A 19,399-nucleotide genomic window follows, 5' to 3' on the forward strand; every position below is an offset into this window, starting at 1 on the left:
CATATGTGCATATAATCATACGCGTATATGCGTATAAAACACGTTTGCGCAGTTAACGTATATCTGAGCGGTACTGTATGTGTTTCAATTGAACAGATTTGGTCATGAAAACCCTTGTTCAGAAATCAGAAGTCTACGTTAACAGCAGAAACCAGGGCCAGTACTCCTTAGTATCTGGCTAGAAATATTCTTCTTACTTTTTCCTCCGGCCGCGCGTTAGCCAGTTGGTGAGGGCCAGTCTCTTGCCTTTATATTCGCTGAGAAACGTTTACCTTTGTTTAAATACTTTTGATTTTGTATGATTTTTACAGCTTTTTGGTGTTCTGTTTTAGTTTTTTGTTATTGTTTTCTTTGAAACTATCCAATCCACTGTCATCCATTTTTGTTTTGATTTGTTCGTGCTGAGTCGTTCCCGTAGACCCTATGGAGGACAATTGGAATCAAATGTATTGCTCTTATCTATTAAGTAAGTAGAATCGAGTAAGGCCATGATCAGCGAATGCTGAGAACGAAACTGCAATATACACTAAAATGAAATTCATTGAATTATTCTTGTTTAATTCGAATTCACAATATCAGACAGCTTTGCGCGTGGATACTCCACAAAGAATTGTCCACTGCCATCCATTTTTCCTTTGATTTGATCGCTCTGAGTCGATTGTGCCGGATCCATGGAGGTCATTTGGGTTTAATTGTACTGCTCTTATCTAAGTAGAATCGAGTAAAGCTGTGATCAGCGAATGCTAAGAACGAAACTGCAATAAAAGCTAAAACTAAGTTCATGGAATTGTTCTTGTTTATACTATAGTTCGAATGCTGTACTGTTGCTGAGTGTACTTTAAAAAGTAGTGTTGAGATGAGTTAAAACTTCGTTACTTAGTTTTGGACTAGTTTCCATAGACATTACGTTTCATGTTTTTAATTCTAGATCGCTTTATAACAATGAAATAACTCACCTCCCAGAAAATGTTTTCTCAGGACTTAGTGCGCTACAACACCTGTAAGTTTGTTGACCCAAATACACTTTGAAACTATGACATAGCTGACCATAGCTATGTGCCTGGTTACTTTACAGGGTACAGTGTGACTTATATACAAAGCGACTCATACAGCTGATTTAAACAAAGAGTCAATAGTAATAAATAACCCTTTCTGGGTCTAAAATTAAGGTGTATTTGGACCTTAGCCTTCTAAGTTTAATGCTAACTGTTATTCCAGTATGTCATGTTTGCTCTTTTTGTAACACCTACTTTTTCATTTGAGCGAGGTTCCCTTATTAAAGAAAGGAGCACATAAAAAAATCAAGTTGATTTCTCAGTACCGACAAACATTAGTTTTGGCGTTGAGGAAATGACACTATCTCGAAGAAATGCGAATCATTATTATTATCATTACTATTATTAGTATTTCTATAGCAATGGTAATAATAATCATAATCATAATAAGGATATTTTAAAAAGTGTTTACTCCAAATGATTGCATGAATTATAGAAATGAACACTTTTTGTACACCACGGGAATAACGAATAATATTTTCTATAAATTTGTAATTTTTTATGTTGTGTAATTAAGCTTCATAAAGATTTTTATTTTAGTGTAAAATATTGTAAGTTTAAAATTATTATTATTATTACTATTGTAATTATTATTATTATTATTATTATTATTATTTAGAAATAAAGATTTTATAGTTCTCGAAAAGTCCTCCAAATTTAGAACAATCAGGACTTCATGAAACTCTATTATTTGCGAACACTTTACGCAAGAACTTCGATTTTTTACTTTATGATCCATAAAGAGAAGGTTTTTCATTAACGCTTACGGAAAAATGTATCTGTTTCAATTGCACAGATTTGGTCATGAAAATGCTTGTTCAGAAATCAAAAGTCTACGTTAACAGCAGAAACCAGGGCCAGTACTCCTTAGTATCTAGCCAAAAATATTCTTCTTACTTTTTCCTCCGGCCGCGCATTAGCCAGTTGGTGAGGGCCAGTCTCTGGCCTTTATATTTGCTGAGAAACGTTTACCTTTGTTTAAATACTTTTGATTTTGTATGATTTTTCCAGCTTTTTGGTGTTCTGTTTTAGTTTTTTTTAATGCTTTCTTTGAAACTATGTAAGCCACTGTCATCCATTTTTGTTTTGATTTGTTCGCGCTGAGTATTTCCCGTAGACCCTATGGAGGACAATTGGGATTAAATGCATTGATCTTATCTATTAAGTAAGTAGAATCGAGTAAGGCCGTGATCAGCGAATGCTGAGAACGAAACTGCAATATAAACTAAAATGAAATTCATTGAATTATTCTTATTTAATACGAATTCAGAATATGAGACAGCTTTGCGCGTGGATACCCCACAAAGAATTGTCCACTGTCATCCATGTTTCCTTTGATTTGATCGCATTGAGTCGATTGCGCGGGCTCCATGGAGGTCATTTGGGTTTAATTGTACTGCTCTTATCTAAGTAGAATCGAGTAAAGCTGTGATCAGCGAATGCTGAGAACGAAACTGCGATAAAAGCTTAAATTGAGTTCATGGAATTGTTCTTGTTTTGTTCGAACGCTCTACTGTTGCTGAGTGCACTTTAAAAAGTAGGGTTAACATGAGATAAAACTTCGTTACTTAGTTTCTGACTAGTTTTCATATACATTACGTTTCATGTTTTTTTTATTCTAGATGGCTTTATAACAATGAAATAACTCACCTCCCAGAAAATGTTTTCTCAGGACTTAGTGCACTACAATACCTGTAAGTTTGTTGACCCAAATACACTTTCAAACTATGACATAGCTGACCATAGCTATGTGCCTGGTTCCTTTACAGACTACAGTGTGACTTATATAGAAAGCGACTCATACAGCTGATTTAAACAAAGAGTCAATAGTAATAAATAACCCTTTCTGGGTCTAAAATTAAAGGGGCTAGGTCACGCTATTTTCGGTAGTTTTTGTTTAATTTTGTTAATTATGAGCTCTAAACGTCAAATTGGCAGAGCAAGAGTCTTTTATTTGCAAAATCACGGCCACATAACAACTGAGAAGGATTTCCAGCTGTGTAAATGACATTTTGATATAGACTGATATAAATTTGAAAAAAGGTGGGCCGACGTTTTTCAAATTTACCCAAATTCAATCCATTTCAATCCTCTCCAGTTTTGTCCATCCGTGTCCCTTCTTGGCTTCCCTGTGTTTCGCCAGAGTTCTTCTATAGTTTTGAACAGTTATTTTGATATTTTAGTTAATTCTATGACCATTCGATCAGTGCTGAAATTGCTTAAAATTGCGTGACCTAGCCCCTTTAAGGTGCATTTGGACCTTAGCCTTCTAAGTTTAATGCTAACTGTTATTCCAGTAAGTCATGTTGATTCTTTTTGTAACACCTATTTTTTTTATTTGAGTGGGGTCCCCTTATTAAAAAAAAGGAGCACATAAAAAAATCAGGTTGATTTCTCAGTACCGACAAACATTAGTTTTGGCGTTGAGGAAATGACAATATCTTGAATAAATGCGAATGATTATTATTGTTACTATTTTTACTATTTCTATAGCAATGGTAATAATAATCATAATCATAATAATAATATTTTAATAAGTGTTTACTCCAGATGATTGCATGAATTATAGAAATGAACACTTTTTGTACACCACGGGTATAACGAATAATATTTTCTATAGATTTGTAAGTTTTTATAATGTCTAATTTACCTTCGTTAAGATTTTTATTTTAGTGTAAAATATTGTCAGTTTAAAATTATTATTATTATTACTATTGTAATTATTATTATTATTATTATTATTATTTAGAAATACAGCTTTTATAGTTCTCGAAAAGTCTTCCAAATTTAGAACAATCAGGACATCATGAAACTCTATTATTTCCGAACACTATACGCAAAAACTTCGATTTTTTACTTTATGATTCGTAAAGAGAAGGTTTTTCATTAACGCGCACGGAAAAATGTATGTGTTTCAATTAAACAGATTTGGTCATGAAAATCCTTGTTCAGAAATCAAAAGTCTACGTTAACAGCAGAAACTAGGGCCAGTACTCCTTAGTATCTAGCCAGAAATATTCTTCTTACTGATTCCTCTGGCCGTGTGTTAGTTGGTGAGGGCCAGTCTCTTGCCTTATTATTCGCTTAGAAACGTTTACCTTTGTTTAAATACTTTTGATTTTGTATGATTTTTCCAGCTTTTTGGTTTTCTGTTTTAGTTTTTTTTTTTTTCTTTGAAACTGTCAAATCCAATGTCATCCATTTTTGTTTTGATTTGTTTGCACTGAGTATTTCCCATAGACCCTATGGAGGACAATTGGGATTAATTGTATGGATTTTATCTATTAAGGAAGTAGAATCGAGTAAGGCCGTGATTAGCAAATGCTGAGAACGAAACTGCAATATAAGCTAAAATGAAATTCATTGAATTGCTCTTGTTTAATTCGAATTCACAATATGACACAGCTTTCAAGTGGATACTCCACAAAGAATTGTCCACTGTCATCCATTTTTCCTTTGATTTGATCGCATTGAGTCGATTGCGCGGGCTCCATGGAGGTCATTTGGGTTTAATTGTACTGCTCTTATCTAAGTAGAATCGAGTAAAGCTGTGATCAGCGAATGCTAAGAACGAAACTGCAATAAAAGCTAAAATTGATTTCATGGAATTGTTCTTGTTTAGTTCGAATGCTGTACTGCTGCTGAGTGTACTTTAAAAGTAGTGTTAACATGAGTTAAAACTTCGTTACTTACTAGTTTGTGACTAGTTTTCATATACATTACGTTTCATGTTTTTTTCTATTCTAGATCGCTTTATAACAATGAAATAACTAACCTCCCAGAAATTGTTTTCTCAGGACTTAGTGCGCTACAATCCCTGTAAGTTTGTTGACCCAAATGCACTTTCAAACTGTGACATAGCTGACCATAGCTATGTGCCTGGTTACTTTACAGAGTACAGTGTGACTTATATACAAAGCGACTCATACAGCTGATTGAAACAAAGAGTCAATAGTAATAAATAACCCTTTCTGGGTCTAAAATTAAGGTGTATTTGGACCTTAGCCTTCTAAGTTTAATGCTAACTGTTATTCCAGTATGTCATTTTGGTTCTTTTCGTAACACCTATTTTTTTTATATGAGCGAAGTCCCCTTATTAAAGAAAGGAGCACATAAAAAAACCAAGTTGATTTCTCAGTACCGACAAACATTAGTTTTGGCGTCGAGGAAATGACAATATCTCGAAGAAATGCGAATCATTATTATTATTACTATTACTACTACTTCTATAGCAATGGTAATAATAATCATAATCATAATAATGATAATAATGAAGTGTTTACTCCAAATGATTGCATGAATTATAGAAATGAACACTTTTTGTACACCACGGGTATAACGAATAATATTTTCTATAAATTTGTAATATTTTATAATGTCCAATTAAGCTTGGTTAAGATTGTTATTTTAGTGTAAAATAATGTAAGTTTAAAATAATTATTATTATTACTATTGTAATTATTATTATTATTATTATTATTATTATTTAGAAATAAAGATTTTATAGTTCTCGAAAAGTCCTCCAAATTTAGAGCAATCAGGACATCATGAAACTCTATTATTTTCGAACACTACGCAAAAACTTCAATTTTTTACTTTAGATCCGTAAAGAGAAGGTTTTTTATTAACGCTCAACGGAAAAATGTATGTGTTTCAATTGAACAGATTTGGTGATGAAAATCCTTGTTCAGAAATCAAAAGTCTACGTTAACAGCAGAAGCCAGGGCCAGTACTCCTTAGTATCTAGCCAAAAATATTCTTGTTACTTTTTCCTCCGACCGTACATTAGCCAGTTGGTGAGGACCAGTCTCTTGCCTTATTATTCGCTGAGAAACGTTTACCTTTGTTTAAATACTTTTGATTTTGTATGATTTTTCCAGCTTTTTGTTGTTCTGTTTTAGTTTTTTTAATTGTTTTCTTTGAAACTATCAAATCCACTGTCATCCATTTTTGTTTTGATTTGTTCACGCTGAGTATTTCCCGTAGACCCTATTTAGGTCAATTGGAATTAATTGTATTGCTCTTATCTATTAGGTAAGTTAATGAGTCCCTAAGGGTCAGTGACATAAAAAGGGGGTCCGAAAGGCGTAGGGGATATTCGCATGTCCAGGAGAGGGGCATGGGCAACTGAGGGTAATGATGATTAATCCTCCCCCCACCCTTTGCAAGGCTTGTGAAACTAGAAAAGGAGGAACACAGATTCTCCTTTTATCTATCTATTTATTTATTTTTTAATCAGTTATAATGATTATGTTAATAACTATCTTTTGGCAAAATTTGGGTGGCAGGGAAGGCAGAGCCTATGCCCCCTAGGGTACCGGTGTCCCTAGGAGGACCCCCTAGAGCAGCGGTTTCTCTAGAGGCAACCCTACAATAGAATGTAACCTATTGTGGACCAGAAGAGGGGTGCCCTTCTGGAAAGAGAATAGGTCAGATGGTGAGTTGTACTTGTTCTTAGAGTAAGCAATCCAGACCTATTGTCAAGGAGGGCTGTCCCACCTACTGTGGGGTAAAGTGCAGCCCAGGGTGCACTTCCCTGCCACGATTGTGTGAGCCAAAAATATTCTGGTCAAGAACGGGGGAACACAATCACCCCACAGTAAATTGTGTGGACGTTGGCTGGAATACCAAGTGCCACATGTAGAAGAAATAGTATGCGATATAGGCATGCATAGCAAAAAGAAACCCCTTTCGCCTCGTTTGGTTTGCGCGTGTATTTTTAACATGCAGGGCTAGGGAAACAGCTGTTAGGGAACCTGGTCTAGCTTCTGATGCCACCCAAGAATAATGTTACTGTTTAAATTAGGAAGAGACATAGTGAAGAGTAACTAGTTGCCATGATACTGGTCATCAGGGAGACAACAAAGAAGGGTCTAACCTACAATAATTATTATTACCTCAGTTCATTGTCAGTTGTCTAGGGATAGCCAGCAGTGTCTCTTGAGGAGTTCTTATGTAACGTTCATAGGAATCAGAAGACCAGCGACCCAATACCTTGATTAACCAGGCAGGAATCCCTGCAGCAGCTGCAGTAGTCGCAGCACCAATGCGGAAGCTATGTGAGAAATAGTGTTGAGGTTGTATGCCGCATTGCTGCAGAACATCACGGAGTTCATGAGTAAGAGAAGTTCGGGTGAGCCACTTGCCACTGGTGAAGGTGAACAGGGGGCCTGCTGATGATGGTTGGCATTGGAACAGGTAGTCTTTCATAGCCATAACAGCACAGATGCAGGTAGTGGACCTTGCTAGGGTTAGGGTGCAACCATTGCGGAAGGTATCTGTTTTTGACCGTTTAGTCGTGACTAGCATGTAGTCGGGGGATTCAACGTGAGGGATAAAGGTGACATCCTTAAAGCAGAGGTGAGTTGCGGGGTCGAAGACGTGGTCATTACAGGTAAATTCGCTTGAACGTAAAAAACCGAAAAAGGCTAAGGTGAAGGCTGCCCAGAGCATAATGCGATTGAGGTCACAAGTCAAGTGCGGTCGGTAAAAGTTGAAAATAGACTGCAGGATTTGGATTGTAATTGGATAATGATCTAATTTAACGGGGATTTGGGAACGTTTGATCCCATTAAGGACCTTCTGGAGTCGAAACATTTTTGGGAGTTTTAAGGCAAAGTTGTGTAGCTTATGGAGGTCTTGAACGGCAAACAGGTAAAGCGTAATGGTATTGTAGGAAACTGTTTTGGCTAAATGGGAGACAAAATAAATCAGACTAATTTCAGATGCGGGGAGAAGGGGAGTAGAGGGGCTAATTAACCCGTGCATAAGGCAAAAGGAAATGAAATGGTTTTGACCGACACTATAAGAACGTTTAGTAGCTGGAGCAAGGGACGCACCAAGGTAGTGGGAAACGGAGGCTGTTAAATTGACGTCGCTGATAGAGGGATGGCGCAGGGGAAGGGTGAGGCATTGGGAGCCAGGTGGCAGAAGCGGTCCATCTGAAAACGGGACAAAGAATCAGCTATTGAATTATCTAGCCAAGGGATATGTCTAGCGATGAAGGAAAAGTTGTGTTCTAAGGTAAGAATCGTAATGGCCCTTACGAGGTCCATGATCCTAGGGGACTTGGAGCGTTTGGAGTTGATGATGGAGACAACTGGCAGGTTGTCGCACCACATACAAATATGTTTGCCTGACCACGAAGGGCCCCAGAGGTAGCAGGCGATGTAAATTGCAAACAGTTCCTGCCAGTCAATGCTGATACCCATGGTGGGGTTAAGGAGGTGTTGGGGGAGCCAAGGAGCCTGAAACCATTCCCCATTGAGATAGCCACCATACCCATGGGACCCAGAGGCGTCCATAAATAATTGCATGTCAGGCGAGGAGAGAACGTTACCCCCTAAGAAAAGACTTACTCCATTCCAATGGGTAAGGAAGGTTAACCACATTGCAGAAAAGCCCGGCCCGGGGCAACAACCCTGCAGGCAAACTGTAGGGTACAAATCAGGGACTGGAGCTCCTTCAGAGTGGCAGATTTACGGTGTAATCACTGTTGAAGGACCCGTTTAGCACGGATTAGTTTGTCCAAGGGAAGACGAGCTTCCATTCTAGAGTCAAGGAGAATACCCATAAATTGTAAGGAGGTGGCAGGAGCAAAAGTTTTACCCGGGGCGACAGGGATATTGAGTTCGGTGAAAAGACAAAGGATTTTGCAAAGGGATGTAAGGCAGTCCGACCTAGGGGGGCTGGTGACAAAGAAAAAGTCATCCAGAATGTGGATCACGTTAGGGATACCTAGCTTATTTTTAATTATCCATTCAATCATGCAGGAAAATTGGTCAAAAAGATAGGGTGCAGATCGCAATCCAAAGGGGAGCACTGTATCGAAGAAATACAGGCTGTTCCATTTCATGCTGAGGAGCTCCCAGTCGGATGGGTGCACTGGGATATTGCGGAAGGCTGACTTGATGTCCAACTTGGACATGAAGCACCCTTGACCAATCTTCTTAATGATAGAAATGGCAGTATCTATGGTAATGTAGTGTAAGGAGTAGTCGGTTGGGCTAATGTGGGAATTAACGCTAGTGGTTTGATGTTTGGGAAAGGAAAGGAGAAAAATGGTTCTAAAGTCGGTGGAATGCTTTTTTGGAACAACTCCAATTGGGAAAAATTGGGAAAAGGGGGAGAAACGAATGGGCCAGCAGTGTGACCGAGCCGTAACTCTTTCAAGAGATTGGTGCTTATGATGTGTGGATTTTGCTTAGCAGAAATGAGGTTGGGGTATTCCCTAGAAACCCGAGGACCCTGGAAACCAATTTTAAAACCTTGGGAGAGGCCGGTGAGGCCAGCATCGACAGATTCTTGGTCAGGGTGATCATGCAGATAAAGGGCAAGTTGGGGAAGGTCAACAGGGGTGGTAGGGGACAGCTTAGAAAGCTATTCAATGGTGGCTTCGGGTGGAATGGCTTGAGCGGCTAGTCTTTGACTGTATGGGTCCAGAGCTTGAGGAGTCAGGGTGGTCTTTTCCTGGGTGGGCTGTAGTGCATCCGGGCTTGTTGCATTGGTGAATGTAGGGGCAGGGGGTGCGGGCGCAGGGGACCCCTTTGTTGAAGTTGAAGCAGAGGTCACCACTCTTGGAGCCTGGAGAGTCTGTATACCTGGGGGAAAGGGGGCAGGAATCGGTTACGTGATCCGAGTTGCTACAGGCCTTACAAAGTATGGCTTTTGGGACACTGGTAAAGATGTCTAGGTACAACTGAACATCCCTCTGGCCCCAGTTAATGGAAAGGTTGTGAGAGGCTCTTCGGCGAAATTCCATATCATACAAATACCACGCCATACCGGGGAACTTACGGGCTGACTCAAGTATCAATTGCTGGTAGGCGAATAGGTCCACCCCCCGGGATGGGTAGGAGGATAGGAGTACAGACGAGTAAATGGCAAAAGTGTTGAGCCATCAATCGATCCCAGTAATTTTGGCGTGCTTAGCCTGGGATGGGACGGGTATAGTAAGGCCCTCGTGTCCTACTTGTAGTTTAAGCTGGGAGTTCGCGGTAACGTGGTCTCGTAGTAGAGACGAAAAAGGAAGAAGGCTAGCAAGGTCCACATACTCACCGTTTGTTATGGCTGTGATGCAACTGTTGGAGAGATGGCTGGCGATAGATGGGACTCTGTAGTTGGTATGCAGGAGGGCTGCGTCTTCCGGTGTGCCAAGATTCAAAACTTGCTGAGAGGAGGACAGCGAGAAATCCACAGAGGACAGAGTTTGTTGTTGTCGGCCATTGCAGACCGGTAGCAGAGAGGGATCTGGTGCGAGGCTGGTAACGCCTGCCAGTTGTTGCTGAGCAGTTGAAACAGCGCCAGATGTTGAGCTCAATGGCGAGTTGCTTGCAGAGTTGAAGGTTGCCAATTTTTGCTCCACGATAGAGGCAATCATGGAGGCCAATCGCTGATCCGGCATGATCGCGGGGCCGGTAGATGTGGGTGTGGAGGCCCGAGAATCATTTGCTTGGAGGCGAGCGATGAGCTGCTGCCGTGGCCCTGATTGTACCAGGCGGCGCTGGGACGAAAGTAAACGTAGCGTTTTGGTCGGCATTGCTGCGTACTGCGTCGTTTGTACTGCATCTGCAGAGTTAGCGTGGGCATTTGACTGAGCCGTGGTAGGCGGAACCGTAGTGCGTTGGCTGCTTCGAGATTTACGTTGTTTCGGCATGATATGTGCACGTAGGGAAAAATGCGATCTTAAAGAGTGCAACTCAAGGTACTTGCTTGAAGAGCAAAGCTGAAATGTGGCTGACTAATGGTATGGGGGGTTTACATAAGGTGAAACAGGTGAGAATCGTGTGATGTTGTGGAAAATTACTGGAAGCTTTGGCAACCGCTTTAACATTGTAAAAGTGAAAGTACTTTGACCTAAACAATGCGCTTTTGACTACTGGACAAGCCTTGAATGCAAGGGTAAGGAGAGTAGAGTGCACTAGGGACAAGTAAGGAATAAATAGTACCCCTAAGGGCTCATTAACCCCAGTTAAGAGCTTAAACTTATAATAGAATCGAGTAAAGCCGTGATCAGCAAATGCTGAGAACGAAACTGCAGTATAAGCTAAAATGAAATTCATTGAATTGCTCTTGTTCAATTCGAATTCACAATATGACACAGCTTTGCGCGTGGATACTGCATAAAGAATTGTCCACTGTCATCCATTTTTCCTTTGATTTGCTCGCATTGAGTCGATTGCGCGGGCTCCATTGTGGTCATTTGGGTTTAATTGTACTGCTTTTATCTAAGTAGAATCGAGTAAAGCTGTGATCAGCGAATGCTAAGAACGAAACTGCAATAAAAGCTAAAATTGAGTTCATGGAATTGTTCTTGTTTAGTTCGAATGCTGTCTGTTGCTGAGTGTACTTTAAAGAGTAGTGTTAACACGAGTTAAAACTTCGTTACTTAGTTTCTGACTAGTTTTCATATACATTACGTTTCATGTTTTTTTTAATTCCAGAGGGCTTTATAGCAATGAAATAACTCACCTCCCAGAAAATGTTTTCTCAGGACTTAGTGCGCTACAAGTACTGTAAGTTTGTTGACCCAAATACACTTTCAAACTATGACATAGCTGACCATGGCTATGTGCCTGGTTACTTTACAGAGTACAGTGAGACATATACAAAGCGACTCATACAGCTGATTTAAACAAAGAGTCAATAGTAATAAATAACCCTTTCTGGGTCTAAAATTAAGGTGTATTTGGACCTTAGCCTTCTAAGTTTAATGCTAACTGTTATTCCAGTATGTCGTGTTGGTTCTTTTTGTAACACCTACTTTTTCATTTGAGCGAGGTCCCCTTATTAAAGAAAGAAGCACATAAAAAAATCAAGTTGATTTCTCAGTATCGACAAACATTAGTTTTGGCGTCGAGGAAATGACAATATCTCAAATAAATGGGAATCATTATTATTATTACTATTATTACTATTTCTATAGCAATGGTAATAATAATCATAATCATAATAATGATATTTTAATAAGTGTTTACTCCAAATGATTGCATGAATTATAGAAATGAACACTTTTTGTACACCACGGGAATAACGAATAATATTTTCTATAAATTTCTAATTTTTTATAATGTCTAATTAAGCTTTGTTAAGATTTTTATTTTAGTGTACAATATTGTAAGTTTAAAATTATCTTTATTATTATTACTATTGTAAATATTATTAATATTATTATTACTATTATTATTTAGAAATAAAGATTTTATAGTTCTCGAAAAGTCCTCCAGATTTAGAACAATCAGGACATCATGAAACTCTATTATTTCCAAACACTATACGCAAAAACTTCGATTTTTTACTTTATGATCCGTAAAGAGAAGGTTTTTCATTAACGCTCACGGAAAAATGTATGTGTATCAATTGAACAGATTGGGTCATGAAAATCTTTGTTCAGAAATCAAAAGTCTACGTTAACAGCAGAAATCAGGGCCAGTTCCCCTTAGTATCTAGCCAAAAATATTCTTCTTAGTTTTTCCTCCTGCCGTGCGTTAGCCAGTTGGTGACTGCCAGTCTCTTGCCTTATTATTCGCTGAGAAACGTTTACCTTTGTTTAAATACTTTTGATTTTGTATGATTTTTCCAGCTTTTTGGTGTTCTGTTTTAGTTTTTTTTAAATTGTTTGCTTTGAAACTATGAAATCCACTGTCATCCATTTTTGTTTTGATTTGTTCGCGCTGAGTATTTCCCGCAGACCCTATGGACGACAATTGGGATTAATTGTATTTCTCTTATCTATTAAATAAGTAGAATCGAGTAAAACCGTGATCAGAAAATGGTGAAAACGAAACCGCGATATAAGCTAAAATGAAATTCATTGAATTGTTCTTGTTTAACTCGAATTCACAATATGACACAGCTTTGCGCGTGGATACTCCACAAAGAATTGTCCGCTGTCATCCATTTTTCCTTTGATTTTATCGCTCTGAGTCGATTGCGCGGGCTCCATGGAGGTCATTTGGGTTTAATTGTATTGCTCTTATCTAAGTACAATCGTGTAAAGCTGTGATCAGCGAATGCTAAGAACGAAACTGCAATAAAAGCTAAAATTGAGTTCATGGAATTGTTCTTGTTTAGTTCTAGCCTGAAATGTCAGTCGTCTCCCGCCCTCATTTATGATGGTTGCATAATTTTCATTTGCATATCAAAATGGCGGCCAATACGCCTGGTACTCTGTTGAATATGTATGAAGTTTGTTGTGTTTTATGCGCAGCGAAGCTTAAAGAAAGTACGTCCGGCATAAATGTACGCAGTCGTTCGGAATTTCAGATCGAGGAGGAATTGAGAAAACTCCCGATAGCCGTACCGATTGACGACAAAAGCCGTATCTGCAAACGCTGCTTGAAAAAGTTGCGTAAGCAGAAGAGTCTTCGGGATAGTTTGCAAGAATCAGCAGAGGCAATTGTCCGGACCTTTACACAGGCCAGCGATAGTGATAGTGGGTCCTTGCCAAGCACTTTCGTTCACCTTCATACATGCACTCCGAAAAAATCGATAAAAGCAGCGACACCAAACAACAGCTCTGTACCTGTGGTCAACCTTTCGCAGACTTCGAGCACGTGCTCGAAAAATCCGAAACAGACAGAACCGAAGGAGCCCGGTGTCGTGGTAAGTAGCTCGAGCAAAAATTGTTTGATTTTGGTATTCAGTAAATCCGTAATGTTACTGCAAGTGGACTTTTAAAATTTTGCGTCATGATATGTAGCTTTGGCTTGATTTCCGCCGCTCTCTCGTGTCTGGGGCTTCTCTTCCGAACAGCGGCTGGTGATCGAGGCTATATGTTAAACGTTTTTATTTTTCTGTATTACACCTCAAGTACAGAAGTAACTTTGTCGCATTAATTTTAGGGTTATATTATTTTTTGACTTTTAATGGTGAGCTTATATAGGGCTATCCCATTTTTTATCCACCCCCCCTCCCTCATTGGAGGGGTTTGAATTTTACCGCCTCTGAAAAATTTCAGAATTTATTGAAGATCGAAGGTGCCGACCCAGTTTCCCCCTTCGGAAACGGCCTTTTAAAAAACTATTTCCTTTAACCCTTTAATGCCCAATTAGTGACTTATAGATTTTACTCTGTCTAACGCCAGACGATTTTACTCGTCAAAGGGAGGCCCCTTGGGCACTAAAGGGTTAATTATAATTCACCGTGTTATTCCTGACTAAGTGTAATAATATTATAAATGCTTTCTATCCTTTAGATAGAGGTTGTATGGCCAAGTGACACTAGGCGCAGAAGGTTGGCAAAGGACATGGAGCCAATCGGGAAAGCAATGCTTCGTGGTACCTACCAACAGATGGCACATAGAATTTGGCAGCACAAACTCTTGAGGGCAGAAGTTGTAAAATATGTTCTGCGATCAATAGCAGCAGAGTGTTCTTCACTTTGTTCCACCAAAAACCAATCTATGGCAAGACAGAGTAACAGTCAAGACATGATGAACTTTGACTTTGAATCCCTATGTTTGGAGTGGAAGAATAAAGCCCCATTGTTTTATTCCTTCCTTATGTCTTGTGCCTTATCAGGAAGACGAAAGGATGTGAAGACTGTTTCTTGGCTTCCAAGCGTGGCAATGGCTGGGGCAGTGCTTTTAAGGGAAAGGTCAAGGGGCATGGATGCTGTACAGGTACTTGTCACAGTACTAATTAGGTCAAGTGCCACAAAATTATAAGGATTTGTATGGAATTTTGCAACTTTTGCAAGGCTCCCATTTGAACAATTTTCCACTGAAAACTCTTAAACTTGGCTGGGTAGCTTTTCATTCAGTAAGTTACTTGAAATGTTTAGATTTTCAATCTAATCAATATAACAAACTCGTCCCAGTCCTCTCATGTTTCTGCTATTGGTCTTCAGTTACCATTTCATTGTATTATATCTTGTGAACTGTTTTCTTAGTTTCTGTTTTGAAAAAATGTTCTACAAAATGATCAATATGTAGTTATACCGGATTGATGATTTAAAAATCAGTCCACCATCATACAATACATGTAATATATTATAGTTAACCAAAGCTAGCCACAACATATCATTATAAATGGGCAATAAGTTTGTCACAAGAAATACCGGTACATTACATAATCAAATTGAAATAACAAAATGAGTCATAATCTTTTGCCATAAACTTACCAGTTCAGGTAACATTGGTTTTCAGTTACCAGTGATCTGTTAATATATCTTTGTACCTTAAAGTGGTACTATGATCAAAATTTTACCCCTTGATATTTTAGGTGTATCGCATAGAGTTCCATGAAAGAATCAAAATGCCGCTTACCGTTTGCAAATATCTGCATTAGTTGCGGAGATATTTAAGTTCGAAAAATGTGCAAAATATGCAAATGAGATGACTGATGACGTCATAGACTCAACCCAATATTATCTCAAGTACATAAATAGAGCTATCTTGGCCAATTTGCAGCACAGATCATTGAAACTTGACAGGCTAATAGCTCTATAGGAAACAAACCTGTGGCTATACAAATTCTGTTCCCATGGCAACTCACTCTGTCCCAGTCCCCACCCACTTGAATTCAATATGTTAGTGATTTTCAGCTCGAAAAACGCTAAACAGGGCCACAAACTGGAGCTAACATATTTATATGCCTGCTGGACCATACACATGAGGCACCATTTGCAAATTTAAAAGTAGAACGCTGAAGGAGGCCAGAAATGCCTTTACTATTGGGGAGGTCTGGAACCTAGTATGTTGCCATGGTAACAAACCTTGTAAGCTCATATTGTGTTGCACCTTTAGTAGAACGTTACTGCAAAGAATCAATCATTTCTGTTACAAATTGGCTGAGATATCTTTTTCATCATATTTGATGAAAATTTGGTTGAGTATATGACGTCATCACTAAGCTAATTGGCATATTTAAAAAACTTGAATATCTCTGGAACGAAAAGAGATATTTGAAAAAAGTAAACAGCATTTTTCTTCTCATTCAGACTACTTGTTCATGTTTTAAAATGGCTTCAATTGGAAAGATGCGATTTTCGTCATAGTACCACTTTAATTTTTGTTATGAAAAAAATGTTCTTCAAAATGATCAATATTTGAAGATACACCAGATTCATGGTTTAAAATCATTCCCCTCTCATACAATATTATATCATAATTAACCACAGTTAACCACAGTATGTACAATGGGCAATAACTGTTGTACAAGAAATACATCCATGATCAAATTGAACTCAAAACAGTGTCTAAAATGTCTGGAATAGCAGCTTCATATGAAGCATCTTCATCAACATCCATACTCTCTTCTTCTTCCAGCATTGCCGTAAAACTAAAGTCATTAAATGAGTCATTTAACATTCTCATCCAGTCATTGTCATCTTCATCTACATCACCATCAATATCAGTTGCCACTTCTGGAATTTCTGGCAGTTGTTCCTCTTGCAATTCAGGAAATATTTTCTTCAATATTTTCCAAATTTCAATAGCATGGTTTACTCTCCAAATCTCAATACACTTAAGAACATCACTCCATGATGCAATGTATGGAGCACTTTCAATTACTTGTCCAATGTGATAATCTCCAAATTCCAGAAGGAAACTTGGCCAAGAAATTGCTGAAACTTGACTTTGACTGTGCATGTTCCTTTGCATACAATATGCTACCCATGTCTTCTTGTATCTCATGAGTTCCCTTTTTAGAGATGCAAATTGGTCCTCTGAAACATTTCTTACTGGCGATATGCACTCTGTGGGAGCCTGATCAATGGAACAAATACTCTCAACACTGCAACCATCAAGACCACAAGTGCAGGACAATGCACAGTTGTCACAGCAATCATGTGGAGTGGGAGGGTTTGCAGTTTGAGATGAGCTAATGGGTCTGTCAAAATAACCATTGATGTGCTGTCTACGACAAGCTTTAGTTGAAACATAATCTTTTATGTCCTTTGCACAGGTACTTAACAGTCGACCTAAGTATAGAACGATACACTTTCCTGGCTTCCCATCTCTGCTGCAACGGCCACTTTCTTGTACATATGATTCCAAATTACGGGAAGGCCCAAAGTTTATGATTGTTCGGACTCCCTTGGCATCAACTCCCATACCAAATGCAATGGTACAAATGAGAACCCTTATGTTGCCCTCATAATCAGCCATTGAATTTAGCACTGTCTCTTTGACATTATCTGGGGTTCTTGCATGCATCATTTCAACAAGCCTTTCTTTGGCATTTGGTTTCTCCTCGTGCAGGTATATTTTCTGTCCTAGTTGAACTGAGAACAATGAAAATAAAGTACTGCATTGATTTACAGTCTGGCAGTAAATGATACATCGGTCACACTGGTTGCCTTTAGTTTTCAGTTGATGTAAAAGCTGTTCAAAATACTCTGTCACATGAATTTTGTTAGACATTTTCACCACTGCATCACAGATATTTGGTCGTTCGGGAGAAGCCATCACTAATTCTGGTTTATCCATATTCAAGGCACTGCAGATTTTTTCCCTTGTAGATTTCATGGCAGTTGCAGTGAGAGCTATAAAGGGTGTCTGACTTGGGAGGAGAGACCTCAATTCTTGGATGTTGTTGTACCATCTCCTGAAAGCAACATTGCCTGTATTTCCACTTTGGCCCCTGTAATACAAATACATACATACAACTCAGTTACTACTATTGATGGTATTTGTATATCATTCGAGAGCAAGTGATTGACTCTTTAATACTCTCCCGTTGTTATAATTTCAAATGATCGATGAAGAAGAACTTGAGAGGTTACCACAATGTGAACTACTCTCGCTATTGAGTAAGAAATACAGATGGTGTAATCGTTCTGCTGCACACAATAGTGGTTCAAAAAGGATAACAGATAAATTAAACATACCAATGAGTAATACAATGTGCTTCATCGACAGCGACCGCAATTACATTTCTTTGGTAAATGGGCGAGCTAACCATTACTCGCCATTGATCATTTCCCAGCACAGCTTCCGGAGATGAATAAACAATGTTCATTTCGCCTTTTAAGATCTTCTGCAAATTTGCCTGTTCTTGTCCCCCGCCGATAAACGAAGCTTTTATTCCTTTTCGTTCTAAACATTGTACTTGATCTTTCTTCAAGGACACTAGAGGAGAGATCACCAGAATGATTGCACTACAAATCTTCCCGCCAAGACGTGACATTTCTTCTACGACTGAAGGAGCAAGCTGATAGATCAGTGACTTACCGAAGCCGGTTGGAAGATTAACAAACACATCTTTTCCAGATATTAAATGTAAAAGTGCCAGCTTTTGTTGTTCGCGTAATTCTGCAACACCAAACTTGGGTAAAACAGCCTCTAAACTACTTTCGAATTTCTCATCGCATACAGGAAACGCGTCTGCCATTGTCGAAAGCGAAGTGACAAAGCTGTTGTCATTTATTTATCCAATGGAAAACGGGAATCTATCTCGCTCGCATATTAACCAATAAAAAATAACTTCATATATCAGAAACAGTAAGTGACGTCACCGGACGGAATTATAACGCCCAGACTTCAGGCGTGTCTCGCCCGGGGAAGGCTGAGGGCGGGAGACGACTGACATTTCAGGCTAGTTTAGTTCTAATGCTGTACTGTTGCTGAGTGTACTTTAACAAGTAGTCTTAACATGAGTTAAAACTTCGTTACTTAGTTTTGGACTAGTTTCCATAGACATTACGTTTCATGTTTTTTTATTCTAGATCACTTGATAACAATGAAATAACTCACCTCGTAGAAAATGTTTTCTCAGGACTTAGTGCGCTACAACACCTGTAAGTTTGTTGACCCAAATACACTTTCAAACTATGACATAGGTGACCATAGCTATGTGCCTGGTTATTTTACAGAGTACAGTGTGACTTATATACAAAGCGACTCATACAGCTGATTTAAACAAAGAGTCAATAGTAATAAATAACCCTTTCTGGGTCTAAAATTAAGGTGTATTTGGACCTTAGCCTTCTAAGTTTAATGCTAACTGTTATTGCAGTATGTCATGTTGGTTCTTTTTGTAACACCTATTTTTTTCATTTGAGCGAGGTCCCCTTATTACAGAAAGGAGCACATAAAAAAATCAAGTTGATTTCTCAGTACCGACAAACATTAGTTTTGGCGTCAAGGAAATGACAATATCTCGAATAAATGCGAATCATTATTATTATTACTATTATTACTATTTCTATAGCAATGGTAATAATAATCATAATCATAATAATGATATTTTAATAAGTGTTTACTCCAAATGATTGCATGAACTATAGAAATGAACACTTTTTGTACACCACGGGTATAACAAATAATATTTTCTATAAATTTGTAATTTTTTATAATGTCTAATTAAGCTTGGTTACGATTTTTATTATATTTTAAAATA

At 38.5% G+C, this 19,399-nt stretch overlaps 2 protein-coding genes and 1 pseudogene across 2 annotated transcripts; all 3 read right to left on the minus strand.

Annotated features, from left to right (window-relative positions):
• Positions 1-6,916: 6,916 nt before the first annotated feature.
• Positions 6,917-7,823, minus strand: LOC137987760 (integrase/recombinase xerD homolog). The gene has a single exon (XM_068833833.1). The coding sequence runs from the start codon at positions 7,821-7,823 to the stop codon at positions 6,954-6,956; it is 870 nt and encodes a 289-aa protein (XP_068689934.1). The 3' UTR covers positions 6,917-6,953.
• Positions 7,824-7,918: 95 nt separating this feature from the next.
• On the minus strand, positions 7,919-8,604 carry LOC137987763 (uncharacterized; annotated as a pseudogene).
• A 7,626-nt stretch (positions 8,605-16,230) lies between these two features.
• On the minus strand, positions 16,231-18,391 carry LOC137987754 (ATP-dependent DNA helicase RecQ-like). The gene is made up of 2 exons (XM_068833827.1): positions 17,889-18,391; positions 16,231-17,641 (listed from the first exon to the last, which is right to left on the minus strand). The coding sequence occupies exons 1-2, from the start codon at positions 18,389-18,391 to the stop codon at positions 16,231-16,233; spliced, it is 1,914 nt and encodes a 637-aa protein (XP_068689928.1).
• Between the last annotated feature and the right edge of the window lie 1,008 nt (positions 18,392-19,399).

Source organism: Montipora foliosa, unplaced genomic scaffold (genome assembly GCF_036669935.1).
Source record: "Montipora foliosa isolate CH-2021 unplaced genomic scaffold, ASM3666993v2 scaffold_388, whole genome shotgun sequence".
In the NCBI taxonomy this organism is placed as follows: domain Eukaryota; kingdom Metazoa; phylum Cnidaria; class Anthozoa; order Scleractinia; family Acroporidae; genus Montipora; species Montipora foliosa.